This window comes from Nycticebus coucang, chromosome 1 (assembly GCF_027406575.1).
Source record: "Nycticebus coucang isolate mNycCou1 chromosome 1, mNycCou1.pri, whole genome shotgun sequence".
Lineage (NCBI taxonomy): Eukaryota > Metazoa > Chordata > Mammalia > Primates > Lorisidae > Nycticebus > Nycticebus coucang.
In genome coordinates this window covers 129,471,076-129,486,926 of record NC_069780.1, presented here as the reverse complement: position 1 = coordinate 129,486,926, position 15,851 = coordinate 129,471,076, and the positions used below count along the sequence as shown (strand labels likewise).

Below are 15,851 nucleotides of genomic sequence, written 5' to 3'. Positions count from 1 at the left end.
AAAAAAAAGAGGGGCGGTGCCTGTGGCTCAAAGGGGTAGGGCGCCAGCCCTATATGCTGGAGGTGGCGTGTTCAAACTCAGCCTCGGCCAAAAAAACTGCAAAAAAAAGAAAGAAAGAAAGAAAAAGATAAGGCAACATGAAAAATAGGTTAGAGAGGAAAGAGACCCAAGTTCTATTTGGAAGTTGTCATTATTCTCCACCTCAATAAGATTGAGATGTTAAGAATGAACTAAGTGACTATGTGTATTATAAAGAATAGACAAGTCTGAGAAGTAAACATACCTGACACCTCCCGGAAGTAGAAAATGAATAGATTTAGTGATACGTGGTGAAGAAGAGAGGAGGCACTCTTCTCCTGTGTCATTCTAGTTTCTAGAATAGGCATTGGGGTGGCAATAGTGCCACTAACCAAGATGGAAAACCCAAAGGAAAAGCAGATATGGGTGAGAGATGATGAGGTATGTTTTAGGCTTGCATAGAAGAGGCCTTGAGGGATCTAGGTAGAGATGACTGAGACAGGTGTATGGGTCTGCTAACTTAAGAGTGGATGAGATGGTCCTTGAAGAACTTTGTGAATAGGTGATTTCGTAGCAATGATAGGGGTGGAGATTTGGGGCTGATAGGAAAGAGCAAGGGGAAGGTGGGGGAACAGCATAGATACATAATTTGGGGTAGAAAAAACTTCATTTTATGTGAATATTCAGAAGCAAAGCTTAGCAAAACATTCTTGACTATGGTGTAAGAAGGCATTGTAAGGGGCATAGGATGAACCGCTTTGATGGAGTGTGAAGTGAAGTGACCCTTAGGAAAGAATGCTGGGAAACGTTTGTGGGTGCAGAAGAAAGGAATCAAAGAGAAAGAAAGAATTGTTGAAGTTGGAAGAAGCAGGAGAGTTCGAAGCATGAAAGCGAAGAAGAACGATGATCTGCCATGTAGGGCGGTCATCAGTATCAAGTGCTTCAGAGAGCTCCAGTGAGAAAGAAATTAGGGGGCTCCGTGACATTCAGTGTTTGAGACTATTGGGGCCTTATGTGGAGAATTTTGGGGATAGAGTTGAGGGCAAGAGCAGTTTCAGAGGGAGTGCAGCAGAGGTCTAGAATAGAGACCGAAGGAACAGAGAGGAAGCTGACTGCACGCAGGTCAGTGATGAAGGAGGTTCCCGGTGACCAGGGCACATGAAACTCTGTACTCTTCAGCAGCATTAAGAGCCCGACTCAGGCCAAACTTGTCTTAATCGTCCCTCAGCTCTTCTCTTGTTAGTGTGTACTAGCTCTTGTCAATTTAATCAATACCCTTCAGCCTTCATTCTTAATGGCAATTAAATCTGAGGGAAGTCACCTGGAGAATCTATCCACTTATGCTCATGCCCCTGTACCCCAGGCCACCAACTGAAGTGAGATAACTTCAAGGGAAGAAGGAAGGATATTAGAAGGTTCAAAAGACAGGAAATAGGAAACAGCAAGTCCTTAAAAAAAAAAATAAATAACTGAGATGAGCAAACATGCAAGAAAAAAGATGAAAATAAGCCTCCTTGTGTAACATGGTCCAAATGCCCTTGTTCACATACCAGCATTGCCAGGGTTCCTGGTTCCTTGGTTTTCAGGATTACATATACACACCCAGGGCTAATTCTGACTACAAGCAAATCATGTCCTACCTCACCTCTTAAAAAGTGGAGATATTCTCTGACTATGCAGTGAGGACTTGAAGTCTGTGATTAAATGCTTCAGTAAGAATACTAGAAATAGCATTATTCTTCAGGATTTGTTTTTAATCTTCTTTAATTCTCCAGTAGGTAAATGCAGTTTTTGCCTGAAATCTAGAAAGCTCAGACAATCAGATGCATTTTCATACTTTGTTTTGGTGGGGGGAAACCAGGCTTGAACTGACATGAAGTTATTTATTATTCTTAATCTCCCTTTGACTATTCTTACATTTCACTGCAGAAATACTAGTATTACTTACTACGGGGTATGGCTTCACATCCTGCTCCAGTCATTAGATTATATATGCCATATGCAACATACCATCATTCTCTAAAGTGTGAAAAACATTTCAGTTTCACAACACACTTTACCTCTGTTCAGGATACGGAATTGTGGACCCGTATTCTCATTTAATAACCAAGTTTACTAAAGCTTCTAGTGGTGAAATAAATCGCCCAAGAAAAACAGTTGTTAGTATGAGGCAAGGGTAGAGATTCCATCCTAGGTCTGTTCTGAATCCAGAGTCACTGTATCACTTTAATATCACAACACTAGGTAGTGCTAGCTTTGTTTGTCCAACTGCACTGAATGGTTCTTGTTAGGCAATAGAATGAAGCTTTAAAATATAGTTTCCTCGGCTCAGCGCCCGTAACACAGCAGTTACGGCGCAGCCACATACACCAAGGCTGGCGGGTTAAAACCCAGCCTGGGCCTGCTACACAACAAAAATTATCCGGGCATTGTGGCGGGTGCCTGTAGTCCCAGCTACTCAGGAGGCTAAGGCAAGAGAATCGCTTAAGCCCAAGAGTTTGAGGTTGCTGTGAGCTGTGACACCATGGCACTCTACTGAGGGCGACAGAGTGAGACTCTGTTTAAAAAAAAATATATATGTATATATATATTTTAAAGGTTATTGTATGACTTTTTCTGACTGAAAGAGTACACATTTTACTGTATAGCATTGGTGTGTTGAAGACTAGTGCCAACCATTTACCCTTTTCAAGAACCAAAGGGTAGTTAAATTAGGAAGGATACAGGTTAAGTGAAGATTTAGCTTGGTGCTGCTACATACTTTCCATCAAGATCATAGGGCATTATTTTAAAAAGACGCACATCTCTCCAAATTATAAGAACTTCTTTTTTATATTGTGATTAGAAAATACATACTTTTTATACTTTTGAAATAATTTTTATAATACTGACATTCTAGTTTGTTTATAATATTGACTTTTTTTTTCTTTTTTGAGATAGTCTCATTCAGTCACCCTGGGATTGAGTGCTGTGGCGTCATAGCTTACAACAACCTCAAACTCTTGGGCTCAAGTGGTCGTCTTACCTCAGTCTCCCTAGTAGCTGGGACTATAAGCACCTGCTACAACGCCCAGCTAGTTTTTCTGTTGTTAGTAGATACTGGGGTGTCACTTAGCTCAGACTGGTTTCTAACTCTTGAGCACAAGTAATCCACCCACTTTGGCTTCCCAGAGTGTTAGGATTACAGGTGCGAGCCACCATGCCCAGCCTAATATTGATATTTTAGCTCTGATGTCTATAACCAGAAGATTCCGATCTCATGATAATTGTTTAAAACCAATCTCAGTAAAATTGTCTTTAACTCATCAGAGAGAGTGTAAAAATACAGTCTTTAGGGCGGCACCTGTGGCTCAGCGGGTAGGGCGCCGGCCCCATATGCCGAGGGTGGCGGGTTCAAGCCCAGCCCCGGCCAAAACTGCAACAAAAAAATAGCCGGGCGTTGTGGCAGGCGCCTGTAGTCCCAGCTACTCGGGAGGCTGAGGCAAGAGAATCGCGTAAGCCCAGGAGTTAGAGGTTGCTGTGAGCCGGGTGACGCCACGGCACTCTACCAAGGGCGGTACAGTGAGACTCTGTCTCTACAAAAAAAAAAAAAAAAAAAAAAAAAAAATACAGTCTTTAGTTCAAAAGACTTTGGTCTTTTTTTCTTTCTTTTCCCAGTTATAATGAGACTTAGAATCTTCTGGTCAAAGACTTCAGACTTGAAAGAGATCTTTCAGATTATCTAAGGACACCTACTTTACTCCAGCTTGTACGATCCTTATGCTTCCAGAAAAAGAGAAACCAGGAGGTCTAGAGAAGTGAATAGTTTAATAGGAGTGTCATTTCTAAGATAGTGATTATTTGGCTTATATAGCTTCAGTAGTCCAAATAAGACACAGGGGTAGTTTACATAGTATGTTGCTATGCAGGTGATATGTATTAAGATGAAAAATTTTCAAAAAAAAACCCTTGGTGTGGTGTTCAGAATCTGTTAAGTTTCATTTGTATTAAAACACATTTTATGTATTTATAGGAAATTTGTATCGCAAAACACAATGAAAAATTCCAGCAGCGCACTCGGAGTGAAGATGAATATAGAAGCCATCATACAGTACAACTAGTAAGTTTGATTCTTTAATTTCTCAAAGTGGATAAAATCTATAGATCTGAAAACTAGATGTTAGTATTAGTTCACCTTATTTAATGAGCCACCTTTAGGCAAAATTGAGTGGACAGTATAGAGAGTCCCTATACCCTCAACTCACAACAGCCTCCCCCACAATCAACATCCTAAATACTCCATCCCCACACTTGAATAGCCAGCCTACCACCTCTACCACCGTGGTTAACATCCCCCAATTTAGAAGGATAAATTTGTTATGACCAGTGAAACAACATTGGCGCAACATCAGTACCCAAAGCCTGTTGTATAGAGTTTATTCTTGATGGTGTGTGTTCTGTGGGTTTTGATTAATGTACAGAGACATGATTCTGCTGTAATAATATTAGATAGAATAATTTCATTGTCCTGAAAGTCCCTTCGTTCCACTATTCATCCCTCCTTCTCCACAACCCCCTGGTCTTTTTGTAGTCCATGTAGTTTTACCTTTTTCAGAATGTATAATTGAGATCATACAGTACATATCCTATGTACTTCTTTATTTGACTTCTTTAACTTGGTAATGGGTTTAAAGTTCCTCCATATCTTTGTGGATTGATAGCTTATTTCAATTTAGGGCCAAATAATATTCCATTGTGTGGATGTCACACCATTTGTTTATCCAGGCACCAATTAAAGGACATCCTGGTTGCTTCCGAGCTTTGGCAGTTATGAATAAAGCTGCTATATAAACGTCTATGCAGGGCTTTTTGTCCCCATGTTTCAGTTCATTTGTGTAAATACCAAAGACATGGTTGCTGGGGTCATATGGTAAGAGTTTTGTGAGAAAATGCCAAGCTGTCTTCCCAAGCGTTTCATTTGGCATTCCCACTCGCAGCAAATGAGAGACTGAGTGGTTCCCCATCCTCTCTAGCACTTGCCATTGGTTTTTTGGTTGTTGTTGTTTTTCTTTCCTTTAAATCAGTCCTTTAATAAAGTATCCCAAGAATGGAAGAAAAAGTCTCCAGTGTACTCAGCCCTACTATGAAACTAATTTAGGGTTTACACATGAAAGCTATAACCCAGTTATAACTAAGAATGGGGGAAGGGGGAAAGGGAGGGGAGGGAGGGGGGGAGGTGGGTAGAGGGAGGGTGATTGGTGGGATTACACCTGCGGTGCATCTTAACAAGGGTATATGTGAAACTTAGTAAATGTGGAATGTAAATGTCTTAGCACTTGTGCTATGTTAACCGGTGTGATGAAAATGTGTCAAACGGTCTGTGAAACTATTGTCTGGTGCTCCATGATCACATTAATGTACACAGCTTTGATTTAATAAAAAAAAAAAATCAATCCTTTTTTTTTTTAAATTAAATTATAGCTGCATACATTAACGTAATCATGGGGTACAATGTGCTGGTTTTATATACAATTTGAAATATTTTTTTTTGTTAGAAAATTTTTAATTGTGCCACTTTCAAACTATACTGAATTTTACATTTCTAAAGATGTAAAAACTCAACTAATAGAAAATATACATGACCATTCTGTCTACATAGATAACAGAATCTATGAATGTTGAAACTAAGTACATCAATTTCAAAAGTATTGGTCATTTAGACAGAATCAACAATTCAGATTGACAAGAACTGTTCAAATTAATTTGACCTATAGATTCTGAGCCATATTTTTATTAAAGATCTATTCCTAAATACAAAATATTTTGAAGATTTATTAAAACTGAATATTACAATGCAAGGTAAATTAAGACTACAGGCATGTAAACTTTGGTCCCACCTAGTTGTCAGAGTTTGATTTTATGTTAGTTTTTTTTTCTTTCTTTTCCCATGCTGTTATCATTCCTTTGTTATGAAATATTTTCATGAAACTGGTTAACATAGCCTTCCTGGCATTTTCTTAGTTATTGTGTTAAGACATTTATATTCTACATTTAGTAAGTTTCACATGTACCCTTGTAAGATGCACCCTAGGTGGGGTTGGCATTTGCCATTGTTAAAGTTTTAAATTTTAGCTATTCTGACAGGTGTATAGTAGTATCTCATTTTTGTTTTAATTTGCATATTCCATGATGACAAATGATTTTTTTTGGTTTTTTATTTTATTTCTTTGCTTTTTTTTTTTGTTGTTGTTGTTGTTGGAACAGAGTCTCACCCTATGCCCCTGAGCAGAGTGCAGTGGGCATTGTAGCTCACTGCAACCTCAGACTCGGGCTGTGGGCATCCCACTGCCTCAGCCTCCGGAAGCCACTGGGATCACAGGCACTCGCAGTGGTGCCTGGCTGGGTTTTTCCATTTTTTTCATGAGTCAGGGTCTCACTGTCGCTCAGGCAAGTCTTGAACTCCTGCGCTCAAGCAATTCTCCCTCCTCAGCCTCCCACAATACTGGAATTACAGGCATGAGCCACCGCTCGCAGCCATGATGACAAATGATAGGGAGCATACTTTTATATGCTTGTTTGCTACTTGTATATTTTCTTGACCACTTTTGCTCAGGCTGGTTTCAAACTCGTGAGCTCAAGCTATCCATCCACCTTGGCCTCCCAGAGTGCTGTGATTATGAGTATGAGCCACCATCTGGCCCCTAACTTCTGCATATCAACTTTGGTATTTTCACATATTCCAGGATTTTTTTCTTTTTTTTTGACACAGAGTCTCACTTGGTCACCCTTGATAGAGTGCTGTGGCATCTTAGTTTATAGCAGCCTCAAACTTGTGGGCTCAAGCCATTTCTCTTGCCTCAGCCTCTCAGTTAGCTAGGACTGTCATAGCACCTGGCTATTTTTTAAAGATGGGGTATTGCTCTTGCTCGAGTTGGTCTTGAACTCATGAGCTCAGGTAGTCCACATGCCTCAGCCTCCCAACTGCTGGTATTACAGGTGTGAACCACCACACCGGCATTTTCCAGGATTTCTTTAAACGCTAACTTTATTTTAGATTTTCCGCATTTTTCATCTGCAAAGGGAAACACTTTTCTTTCTTCCTTCCCAATCTGTATACCTTTTTAATCTTATCTTATTGCATTAGCTAAAACTTCCAGAATGATGTTGAAAAGGATATAATAAAGAGGGAAGCTTTGCAATAGTCTCACCATGGCGTCACAGCTCACAGCAACCTCAAACTGTTGGGCTCCAGTGATTCTCTTGCCTCATCAGCCTCCCAAGTAGCTGGGACTACAGGTGCCCACCACAATGCCCAGCCACTTTTTTGTTGCAGTTGTCATAGTTGTTTGGCAGGCCTGGGCTGGGTTTAAACCCACAAGCCAGGTGGCTGGTGCCATAACTGCTAAGCTAGAGGTGCCAAGCCTATTTTTTTTTTAGACAGTCTCACTTTGATGCCCTGGGCAGAGTGCTGTGGTATCATAGCTCACAGCAAACCCAAATTCTTGGCCTTAAGCATTCCTCTTGCCTCAGCCTCCCACGTGCTTGGGACTATAGGCCCTGCCACAATACCCGTTTATTTTGTCTTTTTTTTGTATTCTTTCTTCTTTCTTTTTGTTTTTTTGATACAGAGTCTCACTTTGTTGCCCTGGACAGACTCCCATGGCAACCTCATGGCGTAGCTCATAGCAACCTCAAACTCTTGGGCTCAAGCAGTCCTCTTGCCTCAGCCTCCCAAGTAGCTGGGACTACAGGCACGCATCACAACACCCAGCTCATTTTTTTACTTTTAGTAGAGACAGAGTCTCGTTCTTGCTCAGATTGGTCTCAAACTCCTGACGTCAAGCGATTCACCACCTTGGCCTCCCCGGACTGCTAGGATTACTGCCTACTTCCACTTAAACTGCCTTGCTTTTTCCCCAGTGCTTATTTTGGTATCTGGTTGAACTGATAATTATTATTTGATAAAAGAATGGAATTTTTTTATTTTATGTAGTCTTTTTCCCTGCCATATATTTACTGTCTCATTGATATTCTAATATGCTTTTTGTTTTTCTACTTGAGGTTCTTAAAAACTTTTCTTGATTTTACTTAGTTTCTAAATTATTCCTATTATCTAAGCAAGGTCTTTTTTTTTTTTGAATGAGTATTATGATGTCTGTATAAACTTTGATTACATGTTAGATGTTATAAGCATATTAAACATTTCTAAAATGCTTATTTAAAATTATTCAATTATCAGTTTTATTAGTGGCTTGCAAAATAGTTTCTCAATCATTTCTATATTTAAAAAAATCTTTGTACTGTATTTATGAAAAGATACATTATTATTATAAAACCTTAAAATTAAAATAGGAAAAAGTTACAAAGAAAGAATTCAATGCCAAAATCTATTTAACAGAAATATTCAAATATGAAAGTACTATTGGAATTGATATAAATTTCTTGACAAGAACATTGGAAAAACATTATTTGGATAATTTTAAGATTGCTGCAACCTTACACTCCTACTATGAATGATAAATTACTGCCTTTATGCTTGTACCAATGCCCTTTCCTTTCACCTCCCATTAGGCCATAAATCTTCACAATTTAAAAATTAATTGGATAACCGTTTCATTATTTGTCATATTGTTGTAATGATCAGATAACAATTGTGCATCAACTCTCCTGAATCTGTGGAATGGAATAACCATCCATTAAAGAATACTAACGATGTCCACATCCGATTTTTTTCCTGATGTTGTCTTATAGTGACTTATGTTTTAGCTTTTGGGTTTTTCTTCCATTTTGTTTATGTGATTTCTTCAGGCCTATCTACAGAGCCTACTTCAGGCATTTATACTATTTCTATTAAAGTTGTCACTTAATAGCTGCCACCCCTTTCCACCAAATATGAATGTAGAGACCTCTCCCCACCCAGTACTATTTTATTTCCTTTTAAATTGTTTTTTATCTTGGAATGGGCTAGAGTGAAGCTACCCCTATGTCGCATAGCCATTGACAAGGCCCATGTGTTCCCTGTGTGATTGGTGGAAAGCCCTTATGTCATACGTTGTTGAGATCATTGCATATGCCTTTTATTTTACTCTGCCTCACAATTTCATTTCAATAAGGGAGGGGATGTTGAAAGCAAAGGTATTTTTTGTCTTGTTCCTCCTCCTCCTTCAGCTGCATTCCATTGCACTACTCATGATAAGGAATCAGATATTTAGAGGAATATTCTTAGCTTCTCCTGTGTATGTTCCAGTTTTTTTGTTTGTTTTTGAGACAGAGCCTCAAGCTGTTGCCGTGGGTAGAGTACCATGGTGTCATCATAGCTCACAGCAACCTCCAAATCTTGGGCTCGAGCTATCCTCTTGTCTCAGTTGTTTGTATTTTTAGTAGAGATGGGGTCTCACTCTTGCTCAGGCTGGTCTTGAACCTAGGACCTCAAGCAGTCCACCTCGGCTTCCCAGAGCGCTAGGATTATAGGTGTGAGCCACCGCTCCCAGCCTATTCCCCAGTTTTATTGCTGTTAAAGGTTGATGGGTTTTTTGAGACTATGACATTTATTTATTTATTTATTTATTTATTTATTTATTTATTTATTTATTTATTTATTTATTTATTTATTGAGACAGAGCCTCAAGCTATCGCCCCAGGTAGAGTGCCGTGGCATCATAGCTCATAGCAACCTCCAACTCCTGGGCTCAGGCGATTCTCCTGCCTCCACCTCCCAAGTAGCTGGGACTACAGGCGCTTGCCACAATGCCCGGCTATTTTTTGGTTGCAGCCATCATCATTGTTTGGCAGGCCTGGTCTGGATTTGATTGAGCCCACCAGCTCAGGTGTATGTGGCTTGGCTCCTTAGCCACTTGAGCCACAGGTGCCAAGCCTTTGACATTTATTTTTTTAGAGACCCTCTTAAATCAAAGTCTTAAGATGACTCTTTTGCAGCCTTTTTTTTTGGCCGGGGCTGGTTTCGAACCCACAACCTCCAGAATATGGGGCCAGCGCCCTACTCCTTTGAGCCACAGGTGCCACCCTAAGATGACTCTTAAGTCTCTTTGTTATTTTGGTCAAAATTTTCTTGTGTTTAGCAGGTATTTACTACAATGTGTGGCTTCAGGTCATTCTCCTTAATGATGTTTAAATATAGATTGCATTTTCTTCTCTAATGAGTCTTGTTTCAGTTGGTTTTAAGGAAGGAAAGAAGTGTCAGTCAGAGTACCTTTATTCAAGTCTCTTTTAATTAGAAGGTCTCCTTCCCATACTTTATAGGTGTTCAATTTAATAATTCTTCTACTGGTAGTTTACTTAAATGACCTGAAGAATGATGGTATCATTGCCTTAGAAATGTTTTCCATTTTTATTAATGTGCAGGTTGAATATCCCTCATCTGAAATGCTTGGTACCAAAAGTATTTCAGAATTGTTCCCCTAGGTTTTGGAAAATTTGCATATACCTAATGAGATCTTGAGGATGGAACCCAAGAATAAACATGGAAGTTTTTTTTTTTTTTGGAGACAGAATCTCACTCTGTTGCCCTGGGTAGAGTACCATGGCATCATAGCTCACAACAATCTCAAACTCTTGGGCTCAAGCAATCCTCTTGCCTCACCCTCCCACGTAGCTGGGACTACAGGCACTTGCCAGGATGCCTGGCTAGTTTTTCTATTTTTAGTAGGGACAGAGTCTCACTCTTAACCAGACTGGTCTTAAACTCCTAAGTTCAAGCAATCCCCCTGTTCTCAGCCTCCCAAACGGGAAGGGTGACAAGCATTAGCCACCATACCCAGCTTATTTATGTTTTATATGTATCTTAGACACATAGCCTAGAGGTAATTCTATACAATATTTTTTATTTTAAGATTTGACTGTGTTGGGCGGTGCCTGTGGCTCAGTGGGTAGGGTTCCAGCCCCATATACCGAGGGTGGTAGGCTCAAACCCAGCCCCGGCCAAACTGCAACAAAAAAATAGCCGGGCATTGTAGCAGGCACCTGTGGTCCCAGCTACTCGGGAGGCTGAGGCAAGAGAATTGATTAGCCCAGAAGTTAGAGGTTGCTGTGAGCTGTGTGATGTCACTGCACTCTACCAAGGGCGATAGAGTGACGTTCTGTCTCTACCAAAAAAAAAAAAAAAAAAGATTTGACTGTTTTGACGGCTCCTGTCACATGAGATCATGTATGAAATTTTTCTCTTGTGGGCTTACATCTGATAAAATAGTTTTGGATTTTGGAGGATTTCAGATTAGACATGTTTACCCTGTTTGTTAAACCTTAAGTCTCTCCGGCTGTGCACAGTGGCTGACTCCAGTAATCCTAGCATCCTGGGAGTCAAAGGTGAGTTCAACTCACTTGAGCTCAGGAGTTGTGATTAAAGGCTGAGCAAGAGGAAGACCCCCATCTCCACTAAAAACAGAAACAACAAGCTGGGCATTGGGGCAGGCACCTATAGCCCCTGCTACTTGGGAGGCTGAGGCAGGAGGATCACTTGACTCCAGGAGTTTAAGGTTGCTGTGAGCTAGGCTGATGCCATGGCACTCTAGCCTGGGTAACAGAGTGAGATACTGAACAACAAAAAACCCCTTATGTCTGATGGGTGGCGCCTGTGGCTCAAAGAAGTGGGGCGCCAGATCCATATACCAAAGGTGGCGGGTTCAAACCCAGCCCCGGCCAAAAACTGCAAAAAAGCTCCCCCCCCCCAAAAATAAATAAATAAATAAATAAACCTTATGTCTGACTTTGGGGACATGCTTACTTATTTCATGTAAGAGCTATCTTGAAATGTGGTCATATATGATAACCCTTTGGTCCTTATATACAAATAAGTATTAATTACTAAATTAAATTTTATTCAAAATAATTTTGATATCACAAAATTACATTTCAATTTTCTGTCATTGATGGTCACCCTTATTTCTCCCTCACTTTTTAAAAAATTTTTTTCGAGACAGAGTCTCACTTTGTCGCCCCCAGTAGAGTGCTATGGTGTCACAGCTCACAGCAACCTCCTCTTGGGCTTAAGCGATTCTCTTGCCTCATCCTCCCAAGTAACTGGGACTACAGGCCCCTGCCATAATGCCCAGCTATTTTTTTGTTGCAGTTTGGCCGGGGCTGTGTTTGAACCCCCCCACCATTAGTATATGGGGCCGGTGCCCTACTCACTAGCCACAGGCACCACCTCTCCCCCCTCTTTTTTTAAGGAATCAAAGAAAAGTAGGAGATTTTGTTATCTTACTTTATATAATCATCCAAAACAAATATAGCAGATATTCTCATTAGAAATTATATTTTCCAGGGAAAAGCTGGTGGGAAAGAGGAGAGAAGTGATAGAATAAGAGAATAATGGAGGAATCCATCTGAAAAGGACAGTGAACAGTGTAAGAGAGTGGTTACTTTCCATAGGAAATTAGCTGGCATCTCAAGTTTTTACAAACAAAGCAGGAAAATATAAATAAATAATAACTCACCTATCTAGAAAGCATTTGGGGGGGGGGTGTTCAAAGCATTTTTTTTTGTTCAATGAGATTTTATTATATAGCTTTTATATCATTCAACAATATGAGAAAAATTGAAAATTTCTGTGTAGATAACTGCCCAACTATAAGGTGTGCTATTAAACCAGATGACTCATGGATAATGCATGAAGAATATTCTTTCTAACTACTGGTTACAATGGTTGAAAATAATGTATCTAAATTATTGACCAAGTGGTTGCTGATTTCATTTTTAAAGAAAGTCAACTATATCTGAGTTAGTAGAATATAGCAGCTGCAAGTATTATATGCTGAAATTGGTTAAGCCAGAATAAACATTTTTTAGTTCAGAGGAAATTTCATTTTACCTTACAGAGTTCATGTATTCATAATACTTTAATTGGGGATACATATGGGAAAATGAATGTTATTTTTCTTTGCATATTAGTGTGAATTTTAAAACAACTATTTATTTTAAAAAGTTTTTCATGCAGTAAAACCTTTTCTTCAATGACTCATTCTGTTCAGCCATCCATTTTACATGGTGTAGAACTTCTCAGCTTTTTTCCCTTTTAATGATAGAGATGAATCACATCATAATGGAATTATTATTAATTTTTTACCAGAAGAGAGAAAAGTTACATGATGAAGAGGAAAGAAAAAGTGCCTGGGTTAGCCAGGAGAGACAGAGAACCCTGGATAGACTTCGAACATTTAAACAGGTAATCAGAGTGTGTCCCCTTTATTGGTTTTATTTGCTTCTAAAACATAACTTTTAATACATTCTTGTAGGATTTCTTTTCATGATTAAAAACTTGTTTTTTCCTCTTTTATTTAGAAAATCTGAACAGCCATGGCAAATCATTTTTAAAATTGTTTTGATTATGGATCTCTCCTTCCTCTCTTTGTTTCCAGAGTTAGTATTCTTATGATGCTTTGTTCATAGCTTGAGTAGGAGAGGAATGATCAGGGCTTCTGGGAAACGTGCGTTCCTCTTAAGTTTAAAAATGTAGTTAATTTATGACCAGCTATCCATCTCAAGCATCAACTTGTTATTTATACCACGTCCATCAACCTATGGTTGTAATATATGGAAATGATCAGTGGCAGAATTGAAAAGTAGTTCTACACATTTGTAAAATGCTCAAGCAGTTCTCTTGCTAGGCTAACCCATCACTCTGGACACTGTTGTAACTGTGCTCAAGCCTCATGGGTCTTGTTGTTAAAGTGCCCTGGAGTCTTTCTTCAGTTGCCCATGCTGAGGATCACTTTAGAAGTGAAGGCAGCTTTAGATCAAGTCCTGTTAGCATTTCAGTGAGAAGGGTAAGCAACGAAAGGGTAAGCCTTGTGTTAAGTAAATGTTGTCCACCAAGTGACATTAATACTCGGTATTTATAGTAAAAGATACAAAATGAGAGTTCTTGTATCAGCACTCTAAAACTTTCTTCTTCATTCTGTCATAAAATACATACGTTATTGGAGCTTTTGTAAGATGCTCAGTAATCTGTTTAGAAAGAATATTAACGTTCTGATTCTTTTATCTATCACCATTGGAAAATACAGAGAAAAATAATAGTTCTGTAGCTTTTTGCATGTATATGTCTGACATATACTATGTACTACGTAGTACTCCATAACACCGGAGAAAGCTCTGCCTAGAAAGGGGGGGACTGAAAAGAGGTTCTCTACGTCTGCCAGTGCCCCTTCAGCACACTTTTTGTTATGTTTAAATCAGTACTCCTTTAAAGATCTTCTGAATAGTTGACTTCTTCAGTAGATAGGAACAGGGATAAGGTCTTAATGGTTTTGTTTTTGTTTTTGTTTTTTTGTAGAGACAGAGTCTCACTTTATCACCCTCAGTAGAGTGCTGTAGTGTCACAGCTCACAGCAACCTCCAATCCTTGGGCTTCGGTGATTCTCTTGCCTCAGCCTCCCGAGTAGCTGGGACTATAGGCACCTGCCACACGCCTGGCTATTTTTTGTTGCAGTTTGACCCGGGCGGGGTTTGAACCCACCACCCTCGGTATATGGGGTCTGTGCCCTTACCCACTTGGCCACAGATACCACCCAACTTCTGTTTTTCTGTATAACTTTGTTTAAGAATGAAAATCACCAAAGAGACATAAAAAAAGTCTTTGATTTGAAGAAGAAATAAATAGACATTTGCTTATAAACTGTTATGCTATCTTTTGTTATTCTAGAGGTATCCTGGGCAAGTTATACTTAAATCCACCAGATTACGACTGGCTCATGCAAGAAGAAAAAGTACAGCAAGTCCTGTTCCCCGAGAGGATCAGTGTGACTCTCTACCAGGAGTGCTACAAGTAGAAGAGAAAAGTGATGAGGTAGGAGAAGGAAGAGGCAAGCTTGGGCCACCAGAGATGACAAAACCCCAAAGCCTTGCACAACTTGAAGACACTTCATTAGCACAACTTGAAGCCACTTCATTACCTCTCAGTGCTGTTACCTCTGAACTGCCTCCCACTGTATCTCTGCCGATTGTGAATAATAACCTTGAACCATGTTCTGTTACCATAGATCCACTCCCGCCACCCCCTCCTCCAACACCGCTTCCTCCTCCACCCCCACCTCCTCCCCCACCCCCACCACCCCTGCCAGTTGTTAAGGACAACGCCCCAGAAACACTGGAGAAAGATCTGCCTAGAAAGGAGGGGACTGAAAAGAGGATTCCTAAGTCTGCCAGTGCCCCTTCAGCACACCTCTTTGACAGCAGCCAGTTGGTCAGTGCCCGGAAGAAGCTCAGAAAGACAGCTGAAGGTTTGCAAAGGAGGCGGGGTAAGTTAAAAAGATTTTCACGTCCCATGCATTGTCAGAAGTGAGGAATAATGAAAAAACTCTGTAGTTCATGTGACCATGCAAAATTTAACACATTATTTTATATTTGAACATTATTTGATAGGTAAAATGTGTATAGGTATACAGAAATGTACACTTTCTTGAGCTATTTTAGGCATGTTTTTTGAATATACTTTCAAAATTATTTTTATCTATTTGTCAGTGCATAGAGAGCATCTCGTTTTATATTAAGGGGAAAAATCAGATTTTAATCCTGAGAGAAAAGAAAAGTATTTATATTGGAAAGAGTTCGGGTATCTGGTCAGGACTATCACATAGGGAAAACGATGGCAGGATTATGTAACATTTGTCACATATTTGTTGGGGACTATCCAGATGTATTCTTTGTATAAAGAGGCAAAGCATAGGGAGTAATTGGTGCAATTTATTGCATGTCAGATATGCCTAATAAAGTTATTTCCAAAAAGAGCAGTGAGTAATTCTTGCCTTTTAGGAACTTTGTTTGCATAGGGAGCACATAATACAAATTGATTTGCATATTACATTTTAATCTGTGATACCGTTCTGTAAAATAATTCT

At 39.6% G+C, this 15,851-nt stretch overlaps 1 protein-coding gene across 1 annotated transcript in view; it reads left to right on the top strand.

The window, feature by feature from the left end:
• The window catches only part of JMY (junction mediating and regulatory protein, p53 cofactor), a 111,786-nt gene that overhangs the window by 82,977 nt on the left and 12,958 nt on the right, over positions 1-15,851 (top strand). The window contains exons 7-9 of the mRNA XM_053587692.1: positions 4,031-4,117; positions 13,082-13,177; positions 14,657-15,251. Of these exons, the coding sequence (XP_053443667.1) occupies positions 4,031-4,117; positions 13,082-13,177; positions 14,657-15,251 (778 nt within the window). The remainder of the gene's footprint in view (positions 1-4,030; positions 4,118-13,081; positions 13,178-14,656; positions 15,252-15,851) is intronic.